At 41.4% G+C, this 27,549-nt stretch overlaps 1 protein-coding gene across 1 annotated transcript in view; it reads right to left on the reverse strand.

Annotated features, from left to right (window-relative positions):
* Positions 1-1,901: 1,901 nt before the first annotated feature.
* LOC120528990 (tripartite motif-containing protein 16-like) overlaps positions 1,902-27,549 on the reverse strand; it is a 32,029-nt gene continuing 6,381 nt past the window's right edge. Inside the window, exons 2-6 of the mRNA XM_039753056.1 lie at positions 25,495-25,559; positions 18,045-18,359; positions 8,076-8,210; positions 4,778-4,805; positions 1,902-2,443 (exon numbers count right to left, since the gene is read on the reverse strand). Coding sequence (XP_039608990.1) covers positions 1,902-2,443; positions 4,778-4,805; positions 8,076-8,210; positions 18,045-18,359; positions 25,495-25,559 — 1,085 coding nt within the window. The remainder of the gene's footprint in view (positions 2,444-4,777; positions 4,806-8,075; positions 8,211-18,044; positions 18,360-25,494; positions 25,560-27,549) is intronic.

A 27,549-nucleotide genomic window follows, 5' to 3' on the forward strand; every position in this document is an offset into this window, starting at 1 on the left:
AGCAAAATGTCAGCATATATCATGGCATCAGATTTACTTAGCTGGACTTACAATCTTTCTTTGATTCCGCACTCCTTCCACTCTGGAAAAGCGATTTGTTTCTTCACAGCTATTCTCAGGTATGTGCAGCAGACCAAGAGTCATTAGTGCAGTACAGTCACTTAAAGTCTTCGTTCGTAGAACACCAACTGTCCTTCATTGATAAAGTGCCACCACTGAGTTGGAGAGGCCTTAACAACCACTAAATTGAGAGGCCAAATTAAAATATTTGATATGCCAAATAAAGAAGGGTGAAGAGTAGAGCGAACACATTACATAAAACAATGCTTTATCAATTATATGTATAATACAATACAACACTATTAATGACAATCATAGACTCTCAGTTCCCAGTCTCATATCATAAATAACAGTTAGAGATAAATTATTACATTTAAACCAGGCTAATGAAAATGTTTCTTCAGTAGGATAATAAACTAAACAAAATAAACACATTGCATCAGTTATACATCACAGATGCCTTAAATTATAACAAGATGTTACATATTTGACCTTAACTCAGCGTTTCTCAGCCTTTAAGTATTTGTGACCCGAGTTTTCATAACAATTTTAATCGCGTCCCACCCCCAATGTTTTTTTTTCAAACAAAGATGCATATTTTATTATACCTACTTAACTTATATCGACATTTATCTAACTCTATATTTATTTTTCTAGTATCAGAATGTAGTTTAAGTAATTTAATAAATTTAATTTCATTTCTTTTCCACTGCACTGTATTCTTTTCTCCCCCCTTCACTGCTGACCTTTCCCATGTGTGTAATATGGCGGGTGTCCACTAGAGGGCGCCACTGCACTTCAGTCCCACCCCTCAGTCCTCCTGTTAAAGTCTCCATTCGTCTGACTCTCTGATTGTTTCTCATTCTCTCCTTTCATGTTTCACTGCTCAGGATTTCACTGAATGCTTTCTGCTTTTATCTTTTAGATTTCCTTTTTGTATAAATTGCTGTTTAATATTCAGAGTGGCCACAAGAGGCAGTAGTGTGGCGACTGACCAATCAGTGACCCCTTCTGTCCATTCCATGTCTTTCTAATCTGCTTTTCAGTTTCAGGTTTGTGGACAAGGTGGGCCAACCCTGGACGGGGTGCCAGTCCACTGCAAAGCCACACATGTGCACCCATGTCAAGTGTGTGCCAACTGACCAAGAATTCATTTTTTGAAGATGTTGGAGCTTTCAGGGTACCAAGAGTGACAAATCTGGGGACAATGAGGAGGTGCAGTTTAAAGTTTAATGTGACATCAACTAAAACATCAAACTCTGTCAGTAAGGCTGACATCTGACTGACCGGTGAGTCCTCATCTTCAGACATTCACAGTGAATTCATTCTGAAGTGAAGGATCCTTTGAGTGACCAATGGAGGGCCACAAAATGTCTGGTGAGTGGACAACACTCCAGTCCCATCTGTCACTCTCTGCTCCTACATATAGTCACTATTTAAGAGCTCTCCATACTGAGTCTGTATAGCGCCTTTCAGCTGTGCTGATCCAGCAGGACCACACGCCTGTCCTACTTAACAGGTGACATTCAGTGACACTTGGGGGACTCAGTAGTTGTTGAGGTGTCAACCTGAAGGACATGTGTCTGTGAATCAACAGTGACCCCTGCTGGTCAGACTGGTATTTGTAGATCTGAGGTGTCTCCACCCCTCACTATGACACACACACCTGATTGGCTACTCAAACCCAATAATAATTGAAACCCTGACAGGCCGCATTCTCATCCAGAAATTCAATCACAGAGGTGCTGTCTCCTGTAAATTTAATTTCACCCCAAACTACAAACACAAAGAGGACCTTCATTTGTGGGGACATCAAGTGACCAGTGAAGGGTACTTACTGTTCAGTGGTCACATGGTGTCAGATGGCTGATTGTTATACTGGAGTAAGGACCAAGCCAAAACCCTGGATAAAGGGGCTCAGTGAAGGAGGTGTTGAACCTGTGCAGGAGGGTCATTGTGTGTGAGACGCTATAAAATGACAGAGAGCCAGCAGGCCAGTCCAGATACACACCTATTGTGGGGCTGTAGGGGGCGCTGATTACAGTCTCCTTGTCATTGTGATGTACAGAGTACTTGGAATGAGAACACCGCAAACACCAGGACTTGTTGTTGTTTCCAAGGCGACACTCCCTGCCCCATCCTTTTCTGCTCAGTCCTTTATGTGCGACGCCAATCCTCATGAAGCGCCCACTGCACTCCACCTCCCAGTAAGAGCGAGTCCCAGTCAGAGCCTCTCTGCACAGAACTTGACGCCACCGTTCAAATCTATCAGGATGATCAGGATATTCACTCTTTGTCCCCAAACGTGTCACCTTCTTGTTCCCTTCAAACAGACAGAGGTCTCTGTTTGCTGTGTTGAAGTCCAGTGTGAGGGGACAGAAGTCTGAAAGGAGAGAAAAGAAAATGAGTGAGGAAATCTGGGAGTGAGGGTGGAGCACAACACAGACAATTAACAAGAACCAATCAGGAGCTGCGCTGATGAGACACTAATACTAAAGGGCTCATCTGATTGGACAGAATCTGTGGGAATTTAAAATTAAATCATAAAAAGACAGCAAAAGACAAGAAAGAGAAAAGCAGGCAAGTTAAACATTTGGAAGTCATCTGAGTCATCGGAAATTATGATAAATACCATAAGGTCCCCGTGGAGGTCAAAGTTCTAATGGACTGTCCACACTGACCGCTGGCTTTATTAAAATTACACTTTTACTGTCAAAGTAAATTTAAAGTTAATTTAAAAGTTAAGTTAATTTAAAATCAATCCACTGTCATACTTCACAGACACATAAATTATTTCAATAGAAGTTGCCAATCTAAATTTGTTGATTTTTAATTCGATCGGATCTATCTATCTATCTATCTATCTATATATCTATCTATCATATAGTGCCTTTCCCATCTGTCATTGTCTCTCTCTTTCTCTCTTTAGTGTGTTTCCTGTCATCTCTTATTATTATGTGACTGTCATTCTTATCCAAGGTGACTCCCATCATCTGATATTCCATTGTTTCCTTTTCTTTGTCCAATTGTATCCCAGGCAGATGACGTGACTTGCTCAGGTCACCCAGTGGTGTCAGTAGTGGGATTTGAACCCACAACCTCAGGGTTTGAAGCCCAAAGTCTTCACCACCACACCACACTGTATTCCTCCTTTATCTACTGTATTATATAGCACCTTTCATGTATATCTGTCTATTTTAATGCCACATCTGTCTACTTTTCCAATTTGTCATTTTCTCTCTCAGTGTTATAATGTCTTTCCTATTATTTATTATTTTAGTGCACTTCTCATCTTTCTCTTATATAGTGTCTTTCATATTTATGCATTATATTCTTACTTTCTCTTTGTTCTCTCCATCTATCATATCAGTTCTTTCCCATCTCTTACAGTATCTAGTGACTTTAATATCTCTATATTATATAGTGCCTTTCACATCTGTCTCTCTACTGTTTGTATCACCGAGATGCCCCCAGTAGTTTTTGTCCCCTTCTACTTTTTAAACACAAATTCCACTTTTCAGGTCAAATAAGTGTAAACTGACCCCAGTGACTGTCACCCGCCATTCTTATTCCACACAGCAGACTCTTTCTTTGTATTTCGACTTCACGGATTATTTGAAACAATAAATCAAATTCCGATGGCTCACACAAAGTGATTCATACCCTCACCTCATGTTCTGTCGCTCATTATCTGGAGGTAATAACTGCCATCAAGCCCTTCCTGTGGCTCTGGATGAGACTTCTGCTCCTCGCACTGCCCACCCGGCCCACTCTTGATGTCTGATGGCCTTTTTCTCCCAGCTGTGACGTTCAGCTCTTTCCATGGATGTTGACTTGGATTCAGTTCAGGGCTCATAGCAGACAAATCAGAACATTACAATGTCTTATTTTCCCCCATTCTTGGTGGTCATAGCTTTTTTGTCCTTTGATCCCGGAGGTCCACCTGAGTCTCTCCTGATGTTTTCTTGCTTTTTCTCCACCATTTCAACTCTCCTTCTGTTCAATCTGAGGTCAGCTTTACTCTGGTGGTCTCATCAGGGAGGTGGGATACAGCCCTGCGGACCCTCAAGTATCCTAAGAATATTAGCAGCTGTGCTCACTGGAACATGAAGCTCTGTGGAAGTGGTCTTGTAGTCTTCACCTTGACCACCCTTGGCTGTGACCTTCTTCATCTCATCCTCTTCTCTTGTCTTCGTTCAGTGTGAGGCACACAATGACACAACACAACAGAGTGAGGACTTGACTGAGTGACTGAAGACCCTGGTGACACTCAGAGGAATCAGTCGGCTTGAGATGTCACGACAGTCCAGTGAGGTCTTTAAACTTCTAAGGACCCCTAATAATTTTCTCTGCCATTTTCATTTGTTTATTTAACTTATTTCACATACAATTGTGCTTCATTTTTAAAGCAACACTTTAATCTGTGTCTGTATATACAGCCATATGAAAAAGTAAGTGCACCCCACAACGTGGATTTTATTTTTTTGTTTCCTTTTTGTACATTTTTGGACACATCAAGACTCGGGTTCAACAGATGGCTTTGGTGATTCACTGCCTGAGTCTCTCTATCCCATAATGCACCAGTCACAGGACCCCCATCACTCTCAGCCCCTCAGTCACACAACACTCAGACTTTCATATCCTAAGCCTGTCCTGCTCTATTAAAACTTCAATGATTATAATTGTGATGATCCATTCAATCAAAGCACAAACTCACATTTTAAAAAGTCGTCTCTGCTCTGAGGTTTAGGAGGCTGGAGGGCGAAAACTGGAGCTTCATGAGCTGAAAATAAAAAGAAAAGAGAAGAAGAATGGAAACTCTGAAGGGTTACAGTGTGTAATATTAGTTAAATTCTTAAACACATTTTGTAATTGAGCTACAGTACAGTTAAAATCGAACAAATAGGAAATAAATAAGAAATTAGGTAAAACGTAATTTAGAATATTCTGTCAGACGTGCGCATGGCAGACAATGCAAAGTCTTATCGGGTTGTAATTCCACGTTGAGGTAAGGGCTGACGTCACCTCTGGGCCATTGTCCCTTGTCCCTATCCCTTCTGGCCCGTCTTCTTCTTAATGGGCGCTGCCACCATTTTGTATCCTTATTTTATTATTTTGAGCTTACCATTTAACAATCTGTTTTTTATCTTTTTCCATCAATTTATATGGAGTTTGCTTCTTAAGGTACCCCAAATCTTTATCTTCTCCTGGTCCTTATTTACAATTCACATTAAAAATAAGTTTGCAGATAATCAAAACATATTCGGACCTCTTCACTTTTTTAATGTGCCTTTTGTATTCATCAATCTATACTCAGTAACCCATAATGACAAAGTCAGCACAAGTTCTCAGAAAGGTCTGCAAATTTATTACAAAATGAAACTGAAATTTCTCCTTCCTTGAATTATTCAGAAACTTAATTCAGGTGTTAGTGGAAGCCCCTTTGGTAGTCTTCATGACTCAGTGTAACTACCAGCTTTGCATTCCTGGGTTTGGCAAGTTGATCCCATTCTACCTGGCAGATCCTCTCAAACTCTGTTAGATTTCTTTCTGTGAACTGCCATCTTCAGATGTATCCACACATGTCCCATGGGTTTTGGACATTGGCTCGGTGACTCAAGGACACTCATTAGGCAGGTGGTGAGCAGTGCCTGGTCCTCTTCAGACATCCTGCTTGATCTTCTATCTAAAGAGTTCAATGTTTGTCTCATCAGATCTTTGAATCTTTCCCTTGATGCTCTCAGGCTGCCATTTGTCTTTTACTCGAGAGTATCTTCTGCCTGGCCACTCTTCCATAAACATCTGTGCTGCTAGGAAAACTCAACGCTGTTATCCCCTTGCCCTGATCTTTGCCTCACCACAGTTAGATCATGGGGGTTCTAGAGAATATCCCTTAGATTTCATGGCTTGTAATTTGTTCTGACAAACACATCAGTTGGGGACATCTTCAAGACTCAAGGAGGAAATAAATTCCATCTTGAATCGAGAGGGTGCTGCTCCTGCTAATGGTATGTCTTCATTGAGCTCACAGGCCAGTGACCTCACTTCTTTTGCCAGCTAATTAAGTTGCACCTCATTTGGGGCACCAGGATAAAATCCCACCGGAAGTGAGTGTTCATTACGTATCCGTGACAGAGGAGTTCTGATGTAGTCCTCCAATTTGCTTATCTTCTCCACCAAAATATATCAAATAAAATGCTTTTGGTCTGTAAAATCCTTTTAAGTGTTGGTGGGAGACATGACTTCTGAGCAAACAACAGCAGGAATATAAAACATGAGATCCCAGGGGGAGCAAAGCTGAAAATGGATGAACGTGAACTTTTATTGTGGACTCCATCCAACAGAATGTAATGGACACCGAAGACAGCAGGAGCAGATTGAGATGTTTTGATATTATAAAGCACTGACGCTGAGCTCAATTTGATTCTATTAACGTCTTCACTGTTCTCAAATAAACAATTCATTTGTGCTCTGAGCCGGCTTAGCCATTTTAAACACATTTCTGTTCATTAATCTTAAGTTGAGCAAAGCAAAGGAAATGTAAAGAATCCAAATGTCAAATGAAAAATGTACTTATATACTTATGTTAGAATATATATTTAAAAAGTATAAGGAGTTTAATATTTCAATGCACAATTCCAAAACATCTGATTAAAAGCAGCAGTTTATTGTCAGAGTCTGTTGTCACTCAGCTAATGACTGTGAAAGGCACTACACAGTAAAATTTCCTTAACCACAAAGGATGCCCTCTTATTGTCACTCTGGTCCTCCTAATGGACTTCAACAACAAACACAATGTCACCAGATGCTGTACCTGATGGTGTCCTTGTCATGATGATCCACTGGCTGATGTGCTCCAGACCCTTTTTCAGACCTGACAGCTCCTTTCTCAGGTTCTCAGATGAGAAATCAGTCGTGACAGTGAAGCTCAGCGAGTCTCCATCAGCAGTAAGGACACAGCAAGATGAGAAAGTCTGCATCAGGAGAGAAGAGGGGACAAGATTTCAGAAAGGAGACATTAAAAAGTAAGTAATTCTGATAAGAGGGGGCTCATCTGAATTAAGTATCAGTGTGGTGGGCAGTCAGCGTGGATTTAAATGGTGAGAACACCTGTCATTGACTTGTTGGTTATGTATAAGAGGATATTTGATGGAGTGTAGTGGAGCATAAGAGATTAGTGACCTTAATGAGCTTTTCACGCAGGACTCCATGAGAGGCAAATCAAGATAAAGGGATTGAGGGGTCAGGTGGGTCCTGAATTGACTTGGCACACAAAAGAAGGCCTTGGGATTATTATTGTTCTGTAGCACTTGTTTGAAGAAATCTCTTCAGTACGATTATACATTTGAAGGTGAGCAGCTCAGAAGTGTGATAGATACATAACCATCATCAACTACACAATGGAGAGAAAGCTACGGCAAGCTGAGTTATATGGCGCCTACAATGTGTGGATGATAAATCAAGAAGAGAATCTCCCTAATGTCTGTAAAACACAGTGAACATCAGGACTATTGTGTGTAGTTTGAGACACAAGCACACAAGAATGAGAGACAAGACTTGACTGAAGGGTCTGAGATGTGAGGAAATGCTGAAGGATTTGAATCTCATCTGTTTAAGTGCTCAAACAGAAGAGTTGGCACCATCCTTTATTAGATGTCCTCTTTTACATTTAATTTCACACAAAAACCTGTAGATTAATTTGCCTGTCATGAACATGAAGGTTGCAGCTGAGATTTTTGAATATAGAATTTTGGAAATGTTAAAAAAAAAATATGGCAAGATGATGTCTGTTGAGCTGAATGGCCCGTTCTTGTCATGTTGTACAAACTCCCCAGATCTTTTCAATCTCCATCTAAATGTTCTCAGGTCCCACACACCCCAGTCTGATCAGAGTCCCTGTGAAGTGTTGCTCTTACCTGCAGGAAGTGGAGATGGTCCTTGGTCTCTGAAAGCTCCTTCAGCTCAGCTTCTCTCCTCTTCAGCTCCTCAATCTCCTTCTCCAGTTGCTCCATGACTCCTTCAGTCTTCTCCGTTTCTCTCTTTTCTTGTTCTTTGATTTTCTCAGTCAGTTTCCTGTCAGCTTCCTCAATGCAACCTATCAGATCAGTGAAGCTCTTCTCATTTTCTTCCACATCTCTTTCCACATAAATCTGAATAAATAGGATAAAGATTTAGAATCGAGTCACCTAATAAGAATAACCAATCACAAGACACAATTGTTGGTATTTTGATACTTTGAAGAACAGTTTGAATTTGTTGCAGTGATTGGTGGTACTTAATTCATTTTAGGAAGGGCAGTTGGAGTCCACCTCCCGGACAGTATTTGGGTGTGGAAACCTCCCTGGTTGGGTGGATATGCTTCTTGCCAGAGCAGGGAAAGAAGGATCCAGTTTTCCTTGTAAATGATATTCAGTTGTCATTAAATAATCAGACTATCAGTGCTGCAGGTCACATTTCAAGACTTAGGTGCAAAGCTGAGGATTAGTAGTGACATAGTGATCAGAAGGTCTGCCTAAGCCACACATCAGTCTTGATAAAACTGAGACTAAATTGATTAAAGAAAAAAATCACAAAAACATAGGACACAGCCAAAAGAACACAACAACTCACTAAACTCACAGAGCGTAAACATAATGAAGTGCCAGGAACTGTGGGAGACCCTCCGAATTTATAGGGTGGAAGGGCAGTTCCTGGCAGTGATTGGCAGGTGGCCCTGCCTCTTGGTGAGCCACACAGATGCCAAATGGAACGTAACACAGGCAGCTTATAGACAGGTTCACATACAAAGAATAATGTGCATACTCAACAAAATCTACATTAACATACCGTAAATAAATAAACAAAAAACAACATGAAACAAGACTTTGAACAACATCCAGAGGAAGGAACAATGGCTGAAAAATGTCACGGTCAGCATGGGTGTAGACAGGGGATTTCATGCATCACTAATAAGCAGGAATTCTAGGAGGAAACAACAAAGCAGATGAGATTAATCAGTCACATACATCTCATTTAAAATTGTCCAAAATGTATCTAGGGTAAGATCAAGCCTACAAGTGTGGCAGTCGAGCTCGAGCCTCAGTGGGCCACATGTTTTAGGAGGGCACCAAGTTACATCATTTTCAGCCAAAGTGTTTGAATATTTTTTCAGACAGCCTTGGGGTCACAATCACTCCTAACTCATTAACAACTGCGTTTGGTGGGCTACCAGAGGGGCTTAAAGTGGAGGAGGACACATTAACTGTAGCTGCCTTTACCACATTATGAGCGCGTAGACTTGTCTTGCTTAACTTGAAGACCCCCAGCCCACCTGTCATAAGTCACTGGGTCACAGATGTTCTTCACTATCTGAAACTGGACAAAATAAAATTCTCACTTTTTTAAAAAAAAAAAAAAGGTCTAATTAATAAAACTTTAGAAAAAGCATTGATATCAGGAGAAAAGGATATTCTCCCTTTTTACTTTATTTATTTATTTATTATTTAAGTTTCCTACGTTATTTTCTTCTCTCTGCTCTCCTCTATTTCTCTTAGCTGCTGGTTGAATTCTGTTTTGCAGATTTTATCCTTTTTTTCCTGCTTTCAGTTTAAACTTTGATTTATTTTTAAATTTTATTTTCTAATTTGACTTTGAAAGTCATTTGTTGTATAAGTTCAAATTGATTGTATGTAATGTTATTTTCTTACAACAAACTAAAAATTATTTAAAAAATTGAACTTTGTGCCTGCTGATCTAATTCAGAACATCAGCGTCGACCTTCAGTGTGAGTTTCTGTCAGTAGAGTTAAGTCCCCTTTAAGCAGCTGATGGAATATCAGAGGACTTTAGGGTGATGCTGTCTGAATCTCCACTGAGTAACACCTGGGATTCTGTCAACAGTGAAAGGCCATGAAGGACACCACACAACGTCTTCTCTAACCTTCTCTTCTCGTGTCCCTACTCACCATCACCAGTGAAGCTCTGCTGCGCTTCAAGTTCTCATTTGTTTCTCCTCTCTTTGATATGAAGTGCTCTCTTCCTATTCCACTCACCTTCATCTCGTCCATCACCCTCCTCGTCTCCTTTAATGTCTTCTCTTTCTCCTCAAGTCTCCTCTTGATGTCACTCAGTGTCGCCCCCAGCTGTTTCTGTTTGGACACACAAGAGGACATGCGTGGTCAGATCACAATTCACGTTCACTTTGTGATTTCTTCTTCTCTTTGTGACTCCTGATATTTTCACAGCACATTTGTTTAAGATTTCATGACACAACTTAGATTTAATTTAACAAACAGGAATGACAATAAAGATTAACAGAAAGGTTTAATTTAATTGATGCAAGATTGAGTTTGGGCTTGAAGAGTATGCCAAATACAGAAGTCAGTTTGAAGGCACACCAGTGTATGAGTTAGTTCTTGACATTTAGAAGACATCACATCGACAAACTGGGAAATGTGAAGTTCACACAACACCAAAAATAATAAAAACAAACTGGAGTGTGCAAGTAAAGAAACTGGTGAAAGGCCAGGAGGACTTAAACACATCACGTCAGTAATTAGAGGATCTACAAGGCCACTTGATATCCTGAGTCAGACATGTGAGGACGTTGTCTGCCGTTGTCATTTTTTGGAGTCAAGTAAGATACACGAAATACACAAACGATTCTGTTGAATTCAGGAAGAAGGAAACTTAAAGGAATTCTGAAACTCAGAAATTATATTTATATATGTTACTGTTGTGATGTGAGATTTTGCATATAACTTGATAAATGTTTTGTATGTCTTTATTTGTAATTTAGGCAAAGCAATGTAATTTAGTGTTACTTTGGTGAGAGGCTTTCGTGTTTGTCCCCCCCTTTTTACGATTGAGTCTCTTTGCAATTTTACAAAAGGATTTGGGGGATGTGTCTTAAACCAGTTTGGCGAGTGTTTCTTTGCTAAAGTCTTTCTCTCATCCCCCACACAAAGCCAGGTTAGCTTAACATATGTTCTTGGGGTGGTTGAGGTGTTAAGATGTACTATTTCCCCCCATTGGTCTGAGATATGGCTGTTTGGAATTGGCTTGTCTCAGAGGCCTATAAGTACCATGATATCCTATTGGCTGTAGGGGTTGGACAGAAAACCCATAAATCTTCTTGCTCAATCACATTCTCTCTCTCTCTAACCAACATATGATGAAGAAGCATCTCTCTTGCTAACCTGTAATGATGTAGAAATATCTTTCTCTTGTTAACAACTGATGAAGACCATCACACCATGAACTGACAGGAAGAGCACAATGAAGAGCACAACTTCAGCCATATTGAGACAGGCTTGAGGCCTGTTCTAAAGAAAGCCGAGCACCAATGATGCCTTAACTAGCGGCATTTGAAGTAACTACAAGTTTGTGTGCCACCTGAAACAACACATCACCATTTAATCAGATTGAATGGTTGTTAATATTCAAATGTACTTTGCATTTTGTTATTATTTATGAATATTATCAATAATACATTATTTTATGTGTAACTTGACTCCTGCTTGTCTTTTTACTACATCTAATTGTCTGAGGTTATAGATATTGAAGGGAAGGTGGAGATAAGATATACAATAATACCTTATAAACAGTCGTAAGTCTGTGAGATTAGGCATTCTAAGGCTACATATTAATAATACAATAGGGGGAAGTAGAGCAATATATATATATTACTCTACCAAGATAAAACACTTACCTCAGATGTTTTGTTTAGATGAATTTTTTTTTTTTAAATAAACTGTTTATGTTTATGTTTTTTGGTTTCTGCAGAGCCTTCAAGACCACCCAGCCATCCCTGTTAAAGGGGTCAGCTCAGAGATCTGCAGGTGGGTGAGCCTGTGGTGTCCTGGTGATGGGCTATCTGTCAGGCAGAGCACAGTCTGGGAGACTCAAGGACTGAGTGAGCAACTCTGGAGCAGCTCAAGGAACAGGCCTGTCTGCTTTACTCTTCACTCTGCGCACCTCACTCTAGAAACAACAAAATTTCTTTTCTTGTATATTCAAAAGTCACCCAAGGAGTGTCTCAGTGGGCTTTAACGGGCCCATTTTTTTGAGAGCCCCCCTACTCCAGATTCCCTAAGAAGACAAGAAACAAACTACCAAATAAGTCTTGTAGGGAAATAAAATGGAAGAAATCTTAAGAGGGCAATTCAGAGAGAGACCACCCTGTATGTAGGCGGGGTGTGCAGTGAGTGTCAAACACAAGTAATCCTCTTCACAGAGCTAGATGGCCCATCCATCATGGCCTCCTCAAAAACACAACACAACAGTACAAACTACAAGGCAAAATGCAAGAAAAGATGAGACCACTCAGTAAATACAGAACTACCACATATGAGGACTCAGATTTGTATAAATTCATCAAAATAAAATAGAAACTAAAGAACGAAAATGAGAAATAACAACATCTGACCATCAGCTCATTGTAGGACCACAGCCTGATTATAGAAGAGGAGTCAGACAAGCCGGCCTCATAATGACTTCTGTGACTGTCACTGTCACAACTCTTGTCATCGTGTTGAACAAAGGCAGCTACGGACTCCAAAGGGCAGAAAAAAGCAGAGGGGTCTTATGAAGTCATGAAGCCCACCTGAGGAATCACAAACACCTGTGACACCAAGTGTCCCCAACATTATGGTGCCCTGAAATTGGGGACTGTGTAGAAAAAGTGCTGTGTGACTGAAATGTCTGTAAATAAACTTAAATGAAAGTCTGCCGTGTGCTCTTTAATCACAATTTCTGAAATGTTTGATATGTAATTTGAAACTGTGGAGCAGAGGGGTGAATCAAGGAGAAATGTGTCTTTGTGTTAAACATTATGGAGGCCACTGTATAACAGCAGGTCAGGTCACTTGTAGACATTCACAGATGATTCTGCACTTATGGGGTGTGTTGATGAGGGTATGAGACAGGGGAGAGGAGTCAGTGGAGAACTTTAGGAATTATCTCAAATTTAACATCAGAAACACCAACAAACTGCTCAATGACTTTCAATAGGCCAGAGAGCCTCAATGTCTGGTCACTACTCAGGGAGTGGATGAAGAGGTGGTCCACTCCTACACAAATTTGGTGTTCCACGTCAATGACAGAATGGGCTGGACTCAGAACACAAAGGAACTTGAGAAGAAAGGGGAGAGCAGACACTTGTTACTCAGGTCACTGCAAATCCTCCAATGTGGGTAGTGACAGCCTTCACATCTTTAATAACTCGTATGAACTTCACTGATAATGGAAATATTGAAAACTGAAATACTCTAATGAATTTTATTAATACAAACTAAGACATCTCGACTACAGTAAATAGTATAATCCATGGAAACACATTGAGACCAAACTCAGATTTACACCACAAAGTACACAGATGTCCTCACTCAACTCTGTCAAGAGCTTATTGAGCATCCAAAAATATCAAAATGTCTGGAGACTCAGATACTGCAGAGGGAAAAATTAAATTACAAAACTACCAAACAGTAAATCCAGTGTGGGGGTCTCTGTTTCACATTCACGCTGGAATTTCAGAACTGTTAAGAATTCTGCTCAGTTTATGGCTGAAGTCCATAAATTGTCAAAAGTCCACACAAATCAGCTTTCATTTTCTCTGTCTGAGGCCCCAACATAGTGATGAATTATTAATCAACAACTCATTGACACACACCTGCTGCAATAAAGAATCCATCAATTCATCCAAACATCAATCCATCAGTCCATTTTGTTAACCCTTTAATCAGGAGCAAAGTCACAGGGCAGTTGGAGCATAAACCAGTAAACACTGGACAACACCTGGAAAAGGTGCCAGTCCATAACGAGGTGAATACACACAGACACACACACACACACACACACAAAGACTAATTTAGCATCGCCACCCCATCTGCTCTGCATGTGGTTTATGGGAGGAAACTGGAACACCAAAATAAAACCCAAGTGAACACGAGGAGAACATGCAAACTTCCTTCAGGGGCCACCTGGGTAACAATGCCCAGTCAAAAAGTATAATATGTTCATACAAAAGGATAACAAAAAATGTACTTTAATTCTTTTTCTGTCACATAACTTGTGACATCTAATTCTCTAATTTTCATCTAAAGTATTTCCAGAGAAACCTCGTTGGTTCAGGACGGACTGTTAAATGTTATCGTCACACTTCCGGATTTTCAGAACATTAGATGATCAGTTCTTAGGTACTTATTAAGTTTTTTAGGCCTGCACTGTCATGGCGGTGTGGATTTGTTCAGATTGTTTCTTTTTTTTTTATAGCTCCTCTGCATGTGTGTGTGTGTGTGTGTGTGTGTGTGTGTGTGTGTGTGTGAGAGAGTCACTGCTCTAAACTGATACAAGTCCACTTTAGTTTTCTTACTACTAATTTACAAAGAGACCCTTACAACAGCTAATGCCTTCTCCTTCACTCAGATTATTACTTTCATTTATGGCAACGCCAATACCCAGAATTCATTGGCTGACTTTATCCTGAGTTCCAAGTTACAGTCAGTAGATCTCAGAATTAAAGTCGTGTATTGATGGTTTGGTTCCTGTTGACTTCAGGTGGAAGTGATGCCTTGTCCTGATTGTTGCAGGGTCCATGGAGAGTTTCTCTGGCACACATGAAATGTGTGGGTAACGACCGGGGACCTTGCCCAACTGGGACGTCTGGAGAAGGGAATGACCTGGACAGGGGCAATATCTTTCCTGGGGCACAAGAGGGCAGCCCACCTGGATTGCATTAGGGCCACAGATACGGAGCTGGAAAGCTCAGTCCTGTAGGGGTCCGTGGCCTCTGCCAGGGGATGCCTGGATGGTTCCAGAGCCATGGACTGCAGCACTTCTGCCACACCAGGAAGTGTTGCCGGAAGATCATCAGGGAGCACCTGATGCTCATCCAGGTGTACCATAAAAGGGGCAGCCTCACTCCATTTGGAGAGCCGGAGTCGGGAGGCAGAGGATGGAGTTTGCGATGGGAGGAGTGGAGACAGCAGAAGGAAAGAAGAAAAAGCCATAGACAGGACTGAACAGATAGTATTGGGGTTTGTGCACTATATTGTGGGTGCAGGTGGAGAAGGAAATAATAAACGTGCAAGATCTGGGACATTGTGAGTCGGTGACTGCCTGTGTCAAGGCTGATCAAGGATAACATTCAAGTGCTCTTTATGTTTCTTTGTCCTGATCCTTTTCACTTTCTCTTAACTTTTTGACCCTTAAACTTGTTGACCCTTATGGCAGTGGGCCACCCTGGGGCGATACAGCAACTTAGTCTTTAAGGTTTCACACACACTGGCCCTCATTGGTTACCATAACAATTATGACTGCTGGGTAGTCTTTGATTATTTCATTCCCTTCTTCATCAAGACTACACACATGCTGTACATATGGCCTATCTTGATTTGCATCTTTCTCTCCTTCAGCAATGCTGGACTGACCGTTGCACCCACAACTCCATTACAGGTGGTCTTCATCTAATACAGTCGGGCCCTACATCACCCTTTGGAGGGTTCACTGCCTCCTTTGTTACGGCCAAGCCAGAGGCGATAAGTGTCCTGTAATGGGCCAGAAGTTACTTTAGACGGAAAGCAGACAGGTCTCTGACCCCCAAAAACTAATTATAGGAAGGAGTGGATATCTCGACCCTGTAGGTTTCTTAGGTGCACACAAGTCCAAACATTTTCCTGCTAGGTGGTGCAAAGTTTTGTCCATGAAGGTCACTGGGGGTGAGCTTTGGTTCTTCGTTCACTCACTAAGTAACAGAAGAGTGTCATTCTGAGACAACTATGGGTGTCATTTGCCTGTAATTGATCAGCCTGATCAGATGACTCCAAAAACTACACGTCAAGGAGAGTCCCAGTGAGGAGAGCTGACAATGACCTGAAGTTAAGATCCAGTCAAAGAAGGCCTGGCCTCAGCAGCTTAAACAAACGACCAAGAAATGTAAATCTGCACTACAAGTGGACGTCTTCTGTCAGGACATCTCAGGAATTGATTTATGTCACAAAATCAAAATCAATTCATAGCCAAAAAATAGACAACAAAAATAAACTAAGAATTTCCATTGAACTCTCCATCGGTGACCCTGTTTAAGTGAATCGATTCGTATAAGATTGAAAAAACATAAACTTCAGGGCTGTTTAAGGTGTTATTTTCTAAACTTTTGCTCACCTTTAAGTAAAGTTGTTTTAATTATCGACGTTCTACTGAGGACACAGTTACCTTCATATCCACTTACTGAGACCTGGCTTAGCCAGTCTGACACTATTTGTTTATTTGTAGCACCAAAAGGTTTTATTTTCCTTCATAAATCATATAATGTCAGTAAAGAATGTGGTCCTGCAGTGAAGTGAATATGTCTTCTCAGAATGTCAGTGAATTCACATCATTTGAGGGTCGTATTGGATATTAAAACACAATCAGTTTCCTTTGTCGCACGAATTTACGATCCTCCTGAGCCACAAGGTCATTACACCTGACTGAACTTACCTGATTTTTATCTGACCACACTAAACATTCTCATTGTGTGCTACTGATGGGTCAGTTTAATGTTGGCAGAGATTACGAGTGTTCAGCTCCGATCCTTGACATCTTCAGTGGCTGCTGCTTTTCCTTTTTGACACTTTCTTACTCAGTGACCAATTTCTGTTGTTTGTTGACTTCTTCTCCACTCATTTTAATTGAGTTATTTTTTGAAGACTCAATCCTCTAAATTTCCCTATTTTTTTCTTAAATTTCAGGCAATAAAAGTGAGATGTGAGGCTAAGTAAGAGCATCAAACTCCAACCAGTTTCTTAATTAGAAGCCAATTCTTCTATTTAATTAAACTTGTTATTTAATTCTGTGGCTTGTTGCTGCTCTCATTCTGCCACAGCAGACATTTCTAAAACTGTTGATTTTCTTTCTTCTAAAAGCCCAAATGTTTTGTGGACTTGAGCAGATCAACATCACTGAGACCTTCTCCTTTATTTACTGTCAGATAATATGTGATGGACTCAGGTTGCTGGTCGTGTGTTGACTCATTTTGCATCTTATAATTGTTTGGCTGCTAATCAAGGAAAGAATAAAACAATTGAGGGGTCCGAGTCTTAAATAGCAAGTCAACTAAAATGAAAACAAAACAAGTTAATTAGTAGCAACAACTGGTCACTAATTTAGAAAAGAGTGAGAATGAAGACCTGCAGCCACCGTAGCCCTCCAGGACTGGAGCTGGACACCCCCAGCAAGATGATCAAATGAACTTCTTCACAAGTTAATGTCACACCTGCTGGACTTGCGGTTGGGGGTTATCACATTGTTAAAGGTCAGAGTTCACTTCACAATCATACATTAGGGAGAATAATCAGTCAGTTCATTTTAATTCAAAGGAGAATATAAATACAGTAATACAACATTGAAAATTCTCATCTGAAGTTACTGTAAGAAACTTAGACTTGGTTCTGTAGTTCAGAATTGATTGTTTGACATGTGACTAGACGGTGTGTCTTAAAAAGGCCTGAGATCTCAAACTCAAATTAAATAAAAACACCCAAAGTCAAATGTGCAGCTAAACACACTTACCCTCCATGTCACCACACTACAGACTCTCTCCATTCCTGTGGTGAAAGCTCTGGGGTACTGAATTACGTTTTTGAGGACACTGCATGGTGAGTAACTACACTTAACACCAACCAACTGCTGCATCATCTTGTTAAGGACACCTCATGAGGGCTGGAAAGTCAGATATTTCTATGAGTAGCCAATGTGCCATTCACACCTCTGCCAGGGGACGTTTTGGCCTGCAGGCTGTAGTTTGCCCACCAGCGCATCAAATACTCAAAAGAAAAACTGATTTGAAGAACCTCGGCTCAGTGTGATGAGCTCACTTGGCTCACTCGACTGTCCGTGGATAAACAGGAGAGGCCCCTGCTCAGTACTGTCCTTGGAAATTCAGGTTTATAAGATGGACACAGCATTTACAAAACCCTTAACTCCTGTTATTTACTTTATATCTATTGAAAACTAAACTCCACTCACCTCTTTATCCTCTCTTTCCATCTCCAGCTTGACCATTTTATGACCATTATGTTCAGTCACTCCACACATCGTGCAGATACACGCGTCATCAGTTTCACAAAATATTTCCAGACTTTTCTGATGTTTCTCACAGAGTTTCTCCTTTAGATTTCCATCAGGATCAACCAGCTTGTGGTCCTTCCAGGCTGCTATTTCAAAGTGAGGCTGCAGGTGAGTCTGACAGTAGGAAGCCGGGCAGGTCAGACACGACTTCACTGCTCTAAACTTCTTCTCAGTACAGGCGTCACACTCCACATCTCCAGGTCCAGCATAATTCTGAGAAGGAGGAGAACTGAGTCCTGTCTTCTTGAATTTTTCTCTACACTGAGGACAGCCGAACAGTTGGCTCTGATCGTAGTAGTCTGTGTGGCACTTCAGACAGAAACTGTGACCACAGGGGATGGTGACAGGGTCAGTCAGGGTGTCCAGACACACCGAGCAGGTGAACTTGTCCTGTGACACAAACAGCTGGGCTTCAGCCATTGTCAGTCTGGGGAGAGGCAGGCAGAGAGAATCAGTCAGACAAACAAGGAAGAGGGTTTTTCAGCAGTTTTTTAAAATGCTCCACCATATTAGCCTATCAGTCAGCTATTCCAGATTTTAGGTGCATAACAGCAGAAGGCCGCCTCACCACTTCTTTTAAGTTTAGCTTTTTGAATTATAAGCAGACATTCATTTGAAGATCTAAGGTTACGATTTGGAGTGTAAGGTGAGAGGCATTCCTAAATACAGGAAGGGGTGAGATCATTTAAGTCTTTGTAAACCATTACCAGTATTTTAAAGTGAATTTTAAATGACACAGGTGACCAGGGTAGTGCCACCAAAACTGGAGAGATGTGCTAGGATTTTATTTTCCTATTTCATTTTCTGGCAGCTCCATTCTGCACTTGTTGTAATCAATTGATGTCTTTCTTGGGTGGTCCTGAGAGGAATGCGTACAGTAATCTAGTTGACTGAAAACAAAAGTGTGAACTCATTTTTCAGGGTCTTGTAAAGTTATAAGAGGTCTATATTTTGCTATATTCCTTAAGTGAAAAATGCTGTCCTATTAATCTGATTAATATGTGATTTAAAATTTAAGTCAGAATCAATAATTATCCCCAAGTTCTTTACCTCTGTCTTGACTTTTAAGCCTAATGGATCAAGTTTATTACTAACAAAACTCACTATATTGTAATAAGAATAAGAAACAAGAAGTTTAATGTCATTGTGCTCTATACAAAAATAATTTTATAAATCCACTCACATGTAGAGGTCAGGCCAAAATTAGCACACAGCGGCTTTAGAACTGCTAGGCAAGCATTTGAAAAGAGAAGGTACAACTAGGAATATGGGCATTGTACTATTTCTGTATGTTAGAAATTAAATTGAATCCTCTGCTTCCCTTGTTTGTAACCTAAGAAAGGGTCTGCATGTGGAAAAACCAGTATAAAAGTCTTGGACAGCAGCCAAATACCTTGAAACCAACGAACGGAGTGGTAATAACGTCATCCATCTTGAAAAGCCTTCCAGCGCAGAGACGAAAAATGGCAGACTGTATACACTGAGTTCCCACCGGGGTAATTGTCTTGCTATGGCTTCCTCATCTGTAATGCCGCGTAAATCGTCATTAAAGAAAGATAAGTTATTTTCTCTTATGTGATTTTTACCGCCGTATCACTATGGGAGGGATATTGCCTTTTAATATCATATCTATATAGTTTTCGGTTACTTAAAATGGCACAAATACAAAAGAACTTATTCCAACTAGGGAGTTATCGCCCCGTAAAGGAACATATATCTACTATTGTCTATCTCTTTTCTCCTTATTTAGTTTGAGAAAATTACTACTCATCCATTCAGAAACAAAAGTAAGACATTGTGTCAGTGAATCAAGTGAGTCGGGGTCCTCAGGCGCTATTGATAAAGACAGTTGTGTGTCGTCAGCAGAGCTGTGGTGGCTCACGTTATGCCTTGAGATAATCTGACCTCATGGAAGCATGGAGATCGAAAAGAGCAGCGGACTAGGAGAGACCCTTGTGGACCACCATACAGAATATCATGGGTCTCCAAAGTATAATTATTACAACTAACAACAAATTTTCAACCTGTCAAGTAAGATACAAACCAAATTTAATCAAATCAAAAATCTCATTTAAGACCCTGCCAAAGAGGCCCAACCATTGACAAAGGCGATTTCTAAGAATATTGTGATCGGTGGTATTAAATGCAGCACTCAGATCTTAGAGGATGAGAACAAATAAATGGCCTCTGTCTGCATTTACCTGCAAATCATGTACTACTTTAATGAGTGCAGTTTCTGTATTGTGATTTGTTCTAAAACCCGATTGCAACTTGTCAAGAGCAGCAGGTTTATTCAGGTGATCTCTGAGCTGCGCAATGACTGCCTTCTCTAGGATTTTACTTAAGAGATGCATGTTAGAAATGGGTCTAAAATTGTCAAAAATAGAGGAGTTGAGATTATGTATCATGATCTGGGGTTTAACAACAACAGTCTTAAGACAGTCTGGGAAGACCCCCATATCTAAAGATAAGTTTACTATGTCAAGCACACGATCAATTAGCACATCAGATACTTCTTTGAAAAAGCTTATTGGTATTGAGTCCAGGACACAGGTGGAGGGTCTCAGTTGAGAGATAATTCTACATAGATCAGGTAAATCTATCCTGGTGAAAAAAATTTAAATCACTTAAAATGAAATTCTTGGATTTAATAGGATCGGTATTAGGGGGGATGTACTACGTGATTTCTGATATTATTAAGTTTGTAATAAAAAAATATAGCAAAAGCTTTCATTTTTACTGGTAGTTTTTTGGAGGCATTCCATTGAGTGGGTTTAGCAAACAAACAGTAGAGAATAAATCTCTGATATTAGCAGCATTGTTATTTATAATTTTAGAGGAGTAGCACAGCCTCTCTAGATGGAGTATGTTGTTCTGTTATTTTAGCCTTCAATATTTCACAGTGGACAGTCAATTTAGTTTTTCTCCATTTACGCTCAGCTCTCCGCCATGATTTTCATTAAATCAGACACTCTTTGGGTTTTCCATGGTGTAAAAGTGCTGGAGGATTTATTAACTTTCTTTTCAGGAGCAACCGTATCAGTGGCAGCTCTCACTTTAACAATAAAACGTCCCACCTTACTATTTACATTATTATCACTATTGTAGTAAGCAGACAGACTGGTTGTTTAAAATGTTAGTAAACTTTGAAGCTACAGATGAATCAAAGAAGTGTTTTTTAACAATTCACTTTATCTATTAGTATTTCCATATTAAATAATAAGAGAAAATGGACAGACAAACAGATACCCACAATCTGCCTAACTTCACCTTTTAACCCTTTAGGATTCTCTCAATCCAATGTGTGTCCCCCCGTTTGTGTGTTAGCTGGATATCATGCTGTCTCAAATCAAAAGAGTGCAGGAGGTTCATGAATTCAGAGTGGTGGATGTAATTATCAAAGTAGTTTGGAGAGGTAGAAGGACTAGAGACTCCGTACTAACAGGACATTATGAGAGCCCAGGGGAATAAAGAACTGTTTAAGTGCTGTGTTGTTTGATATTGAAAAGCTGATGATGTGTTGTGAAAGGAAGGACTTCACTCATTCAACTTACAGAATATTGTAATCGAAGTTAGGCACCCGTGTGAGTGGCAGCCTTTCCAGCAGCTCCGTGTATGACTTGACCTTCATCTTTCTACCTTTTTCTCTATTTGTCTGATTACTCCTGACACTTTCTTTTATGTGGACTCTTTTCCTGGACACTTTTTACTACTTGGACATGGATTTTTACACACCGAGACTCGTCTGTTCAGGTAGTCAACTTCAAGCGCTGAGAACAAAGGGCCGTGTCAGTGTGGTTCCATATTTACCGGATGAGGTAAGAAGGTGGTATTGTGACAGCAGACCCGGAGCTAAGCTAAAGGCTAAGTGGATAGCGAGGAAGTGGTGATACAAGCCTTTGGTGCCTTCTGTGATCCTCGGAAATGTGAACTCACTACCAAATAAGATCGACGAACTGGCTGAGCTGGTGAAAAATGTCAGAACCTACAGAGAATGCAGCTTGCTGTGTTTTAGTGAAATGTGGCTAACAACTACCATCCCAGATGCTAACGTGGAGATACCCAGGATTAGCACAGTTAGAGAGGACAGAGACGCAAATACCTGTGGGAAGCGGAAAGGAGGAGGACTCGCTCTCTATGTAAACACAAGGTGCAAACGTCAAAATCTCCACTTGCTGCAGGGACATTGAACTGTTGGCCGTAAGTCTGCGTCCCTATTACTTGCCCAGAGAGTTTGGACACGTCATTGTTGTGATTGTGTACATCCCTCCTCGGGCGGACGTGGAGATAGTGAATGACATCATCCATTTCGCGGTTGCTAAGTTACAAATGCAGCACCCGAGGCGCTTGTGCAAATCGCTGGAGACTTTAACCATGTGACGCTGGACAAAACATTACCTGCCTTCTCCCAGTATATGGATTGTAACACACAGGGAAATAGGACTATTGACCTACTGTATGCAAATGTTAAAGACACATACAGCGCCACCCAGCTGCCTGTGCTTGGGAAAGCAGATAATAACCTGGTTCTGCTTCAGCCTCACTACAAACAAATAGTGAGGGAGCTACCTACAACCACACACTCATTCAGGAAGTGGTCCCATGAGGCAGAGCAGGCTCTGAGAGACTGCTTTGTAACTACAGACTGGGATATACTGCAGGGGTCACATAGTGAGAACATTGAGGAGGCTGTTGACTACACTACTGACTACATCAACTTCTTTATGGACAGCTGAAGTGTGTGGAGAAGGAACTCCAAGTCCAGCTCAGGGCGGTGAAGGAGCAGTACAGGAGAAAGCTGGAGCAGAAGTTACAGAATAACAGCATGAAGGAAGTGTGGGATGGGATGAAGATCATAACTGGCTGCAGCTCGAAGTGGGGTGCCACCATCGAGAGAGACGTGGCGAGAGTTGATGAACAACTTTTTTAACAGGTTTGACCACCCTAACTCACTCTCGGTCTCACCTCAGAGTACTGCATCCTCCATCCATCATTCTGCTGATACCAGCATAGGAGAGACATCCCCACCCACAATTACAGCAGCCCTGGTGAGCAGAGAGCTGAGGAGACTTTGTACCAGCAAAATGGGCCCAGATGGAGTATCGCCACGACTGCTTAAGGCCTGTGCTTTGGAGCTGGGGAGTCCTCTACAGCTCAACTTCAACCTGAGCCTGGAACAGGGAAGAGTCCCAAGGCTTTGGAAAACATCTTGTGTCACCCCAGTCCCAAAGGTATCTCGTCCTAGTGAGCTGAGTGACTTCAGGCCTGTCGCCCTGATGTCACATGTGATGAAGACCATGGAGCGGCTGCTGCTTCACCACCTGAGGCCACAAGTCCGCCACACCCTTGACCCTCTGCAGTTCGCATATCAGAAGAAGGTGGGAGCAGAGGATGCCATCATCTATATGCTACACTGATCCCTCTCCCACTTGGACTGAGGCAGTGGTGCTGTAAGAATTATGTTTCCGGACTTCTCTAGTGCTTTCAACACCATCCAACCTCTGCTCCTTAGGGGCAAGCTGACTAAAATGGGAGTAGATTCACACCTGGTGGCATGGATCGTGGACTATCTTACAGACAGACCTCAGTATGTGCGTCTTAGGAACTGCAGGTCTGACATTGTGGTCGGCAGCTCAGGAGCGCCGCAGGGGACTGTACTTTCTCCTGTCCTGTTCAGCCAACATACATCAGACTTCCAATACAACTCAGAGTCCTGCCATGTGCAAAAGTTCGCTGACGACACTGCTGTCGTGGGCTGCATTAGGAGTGGGCAGGAGGAGGAGTATAAGAACTTAGTCAAGGAGTTTGTTAAATGGTGCAACTCAAACCACCTACACCTGAACACCAGCAAAACCAAAGAGCTGGTTGTGGATTTTAGGAGGACCAAGCCCCTCACAGGCCCTGTGATTATCAGAGGTGAGTGTGTGCAGAGGGTGCAGACCTATAAATACCTGGGAGTGCAGCTGGTTGATAGATTGGACTGGACTGCCAATACTGATGCTCTGTGCAAGAGAGAACAGAGCCGACTATACTTCCTTAGAAGGCTGGCATCCTTCAACATCTGCAGTAAGATGCTGCAGATGTTCTACCAGATGGCTGTGGCGCGTACCCTCTTGTATGCGGTGGTGTGCTGGGGAAGCAGCAAAAAGAAGAGGGATGGCTCACGCCTGGACAAACTGGTGAGGAAGGCAGGCTATATTATAGGCACGGAGCTGGACAGTTTTACATCTGTGGCAGAGCGATGGGCGCTGAACAGGTTCCTGCCTATCATGGAGAATCCACTGCATCCATTGAACAGGATCATCTCCAGACAGAGGAGGAGCTTCAACAACAGACTGCTGTTACCATATTGCTCCACTGACAGACTGAGGAGATCGTTTCTCCCCCACACTATGCAACTCTTCAATTCCACCCGGGGGGATAAACGTTAACATTACACAAGATTATAGACTGTTATAGAAGCCTCGCACTCTCCACCTTGCATTTTTTAACTTGCACTACATTTTTATCACTCTTTAATTAATATTGTTTTTAACAGTATGCTGCTGCTGCTGGAATATGTTAATTTCCCCATGTGGATTAATAAAGTATCTATCTATCTATCTATCTATCTATTGGATCATTTCATTCTGAGCCTCACATCTGGGGGGTCTACACTATTCAGAGTGGGGTTGATATATTTGACAAAGGAATGAGGTATAAAATGAACCTCGGCCAGGCAGGGTCCTTAGCCCGTTACAGTGTAATGTCATGATAAGTGATGATGTCTTTCCTCACATAGGAATAGAGGGGCTGAATCTTTGTCTGCTGCCATGTCAAGATGCTACCCTAATAGTCAAATCCATTCGGGCCTCATCAGGGCAGATATCTCCATGCCACATGCTAATTCATTCTTCCCTATGTGACTGGAACCCTCAGCCCAAATCTGTTTGTAAAGACTGGACAGCTCAGTCAGGTGAAAGGCAGCAGCCAATGACTCAGAGCAGCCATCACCACACCAGAATCAGCCCGTCACTGTGACAGACTTCAAGTCACAATTGTCCCAATTCCCTCTGCATGACACTGCAGATCTCACATTCTCATCTTTCATTCTCAAAATGTGGTGCTTTAGGAACAGAAGAACGTGAATTAGAAACAGCAAGAGATGAGAGAGTGATAGAAATAGAGAAAAAAAAAGTGGAAAAAGACAAGAGGACAGAGAAAGGGGAAAAAACATCAAGTGAGATGAATTAAAGTGAGCCAGCACTTGTGTGACACATTGACACACACACACAGTCACACCAGGAGAGGACATGAAGTGTCACAGATACTCGTCAGGTCCACCAAATAAATAAGAACAAAAACTCACCTGTAAAAACTCCTCAGCGCTCAGATGTTTAGATGACTGCAGGAGGACATTTGGAGCTTCAGGACCTGCACATGAAAAGAACAGAATGGGGACAGTGAAGACAGCATTTGATGGCATCAGTTCATTCACTGGGCAGTAATTACTAGGACAGGATGGTTCAAATGTGACACAAACTGATGAGCAGTGACCTGCTGAAGCCCACTAAAGCACCAGTCACTGCCGACCATACCCACTGCCACATCTTGTCAGCACACTGGGCTCACTGGTGTTTAAAGACTTTTGGTAGACTCACCAGCTCTCACTTTATGTCTCAGCTGTTCCTCTTCACCACAGACAGTCTTCAGGTCTTCTCAGTCAGAAAAGTCGGCCGTGAATAGTTCAGCTACAGAGCCCACCAAGAATGAGCAGAACACAATGTGCTGAGTGTCTTTAAAGGCTTTAGTCATCCTGTGCCTGGGGGTCTTCATATTTCTATCTCTCTGTCACTTTGTGTCCAAGCACAACCTTTCACAGAGTCTGACTCTCCAGAGACTTCAGTCCTACATGAAGAGAAGAGCTGCAGGATCACAGAGGCTGACATTGGGGGTCTTTTCACAGGGGGTGACTTATAAGAAGCCATCAGCTCTTTGGTGAGGTGCCCTGTTGGTCACTTTACAAGCTGAGCACATGGCTCTTAACTTGAGGATCCCATTTCTACTGTGCCTGTGCATTTATATCATCTAGTAAATGTGATGAGGAAGCCCTTGTGATTGGAAACCTTCTTATAAGGACTTAAAATCAATCAAATCATAAATATAGTTGATGAATCAATAACATTAAAATTAAACTCTACATCTATTTATGTATTAGGCCAGCATTGTGGTGCAGTGGTTACCACACCTTCTGCCTCAGATTCAGTCACGTGAGTTCAAATCTCATGTCCCATTGTTGTTCATGTGGAGTTTTTATGTTCTCCTTTGCCTGTGGGTGACCATCTGAAGACTCGTTTCCTTCTCTTCCATCTAAGAGATTCATTTTATGCTAACTGGCTCTTCAGTTCTGCTCACTTTGATTGCTGGCATACGTGAGGTGATGATGTTTGCCTGATGATAAACCAACACCACATTGAGGTCCGTCAAGACGTGTTGTTGCTACCTAAAATCCTAAAATGAAATAAGTATATTTGAAGATGTTAATGCTTATCTATTTAATGATAAAGTACAAATTGACCTCTGCAGGCTGTGCTGTTACTTTGGAGTCTCTGAAATTGATTTGTTTTGGTACAAATGCAAACATTAAAGTGTCATTATGTGTGTATGAGTTGCTTTGGACCACCAGATTAACACTAAAGGACACACAAAGCACTGAGGAGGTTAAAATGCATCTTTTCAATCCTTGTATTTACCTAATTCTGCAGCTCATTAAATGTCTGACTTGTGCTCGATGCTTGCTGGGACTGGCATGACTAGATGGATGGATGGATGGAATCATTAAAGATGTATAATGAAGATTTTTCAATGTTCCTTGAAAGTTTTGAAGATTCAGATTTCTAAGCTTACAGCTGGTTTAACATTTATTACAGAGCTCATTGTGTGATGATTGGTTACGTGGAGAAAGAAAATGGAAGGACAGGAATTGGGAGTTGGATTGGTCTACTCCTGCACCCTAAATAACAACACACACATACATGCAGTCATATGAAAAAGTTTGGGAACCCCTGTCAGCCTGCATAATAATTTACCTGACTTTCAACAAAAAAGATAATAGTGGTATGTCTTTCATTTCCTAGGAACATCTGAGTACTGGGGCGTTTTCCAAACAAAGATTTTTAGTGAAGCAGTATTTAGTTGTATAAAATTAAATCAAATGTGAAAAACTGGCTGTGCACAAATGTGGGTCCCCTTATAATTTTGCTGATTTGAATGCCTGTCACTGCTCAATGCTGATTACTTGCAACACCACATTGGTTGGATGAGCTCGTTAAGCCTTGAACTTCATAGACAGGAGTGTCCAATTATGAGTGGTAAAAGGTATTTAAGGTGGTCGATTGCAAGATGTGCTTCCCTTTGACTCACC

The sequence above is a fragment of the Polypterus senegalus genome, chromosome 4 (assembly GCF_016835505.1).
Source record: "Polypterus senegalus isolate Bchr_013 chromosome 4, ASM1683550v1, whole genome shotgun sequence".
In the NCBI taxonomy this organism is placed as follows: Eukaryota; Metazoa; Chordata; class Cladistia; order Polypteriformes; family Polypteridae; genus Polypterus; species Polypterus senegalus.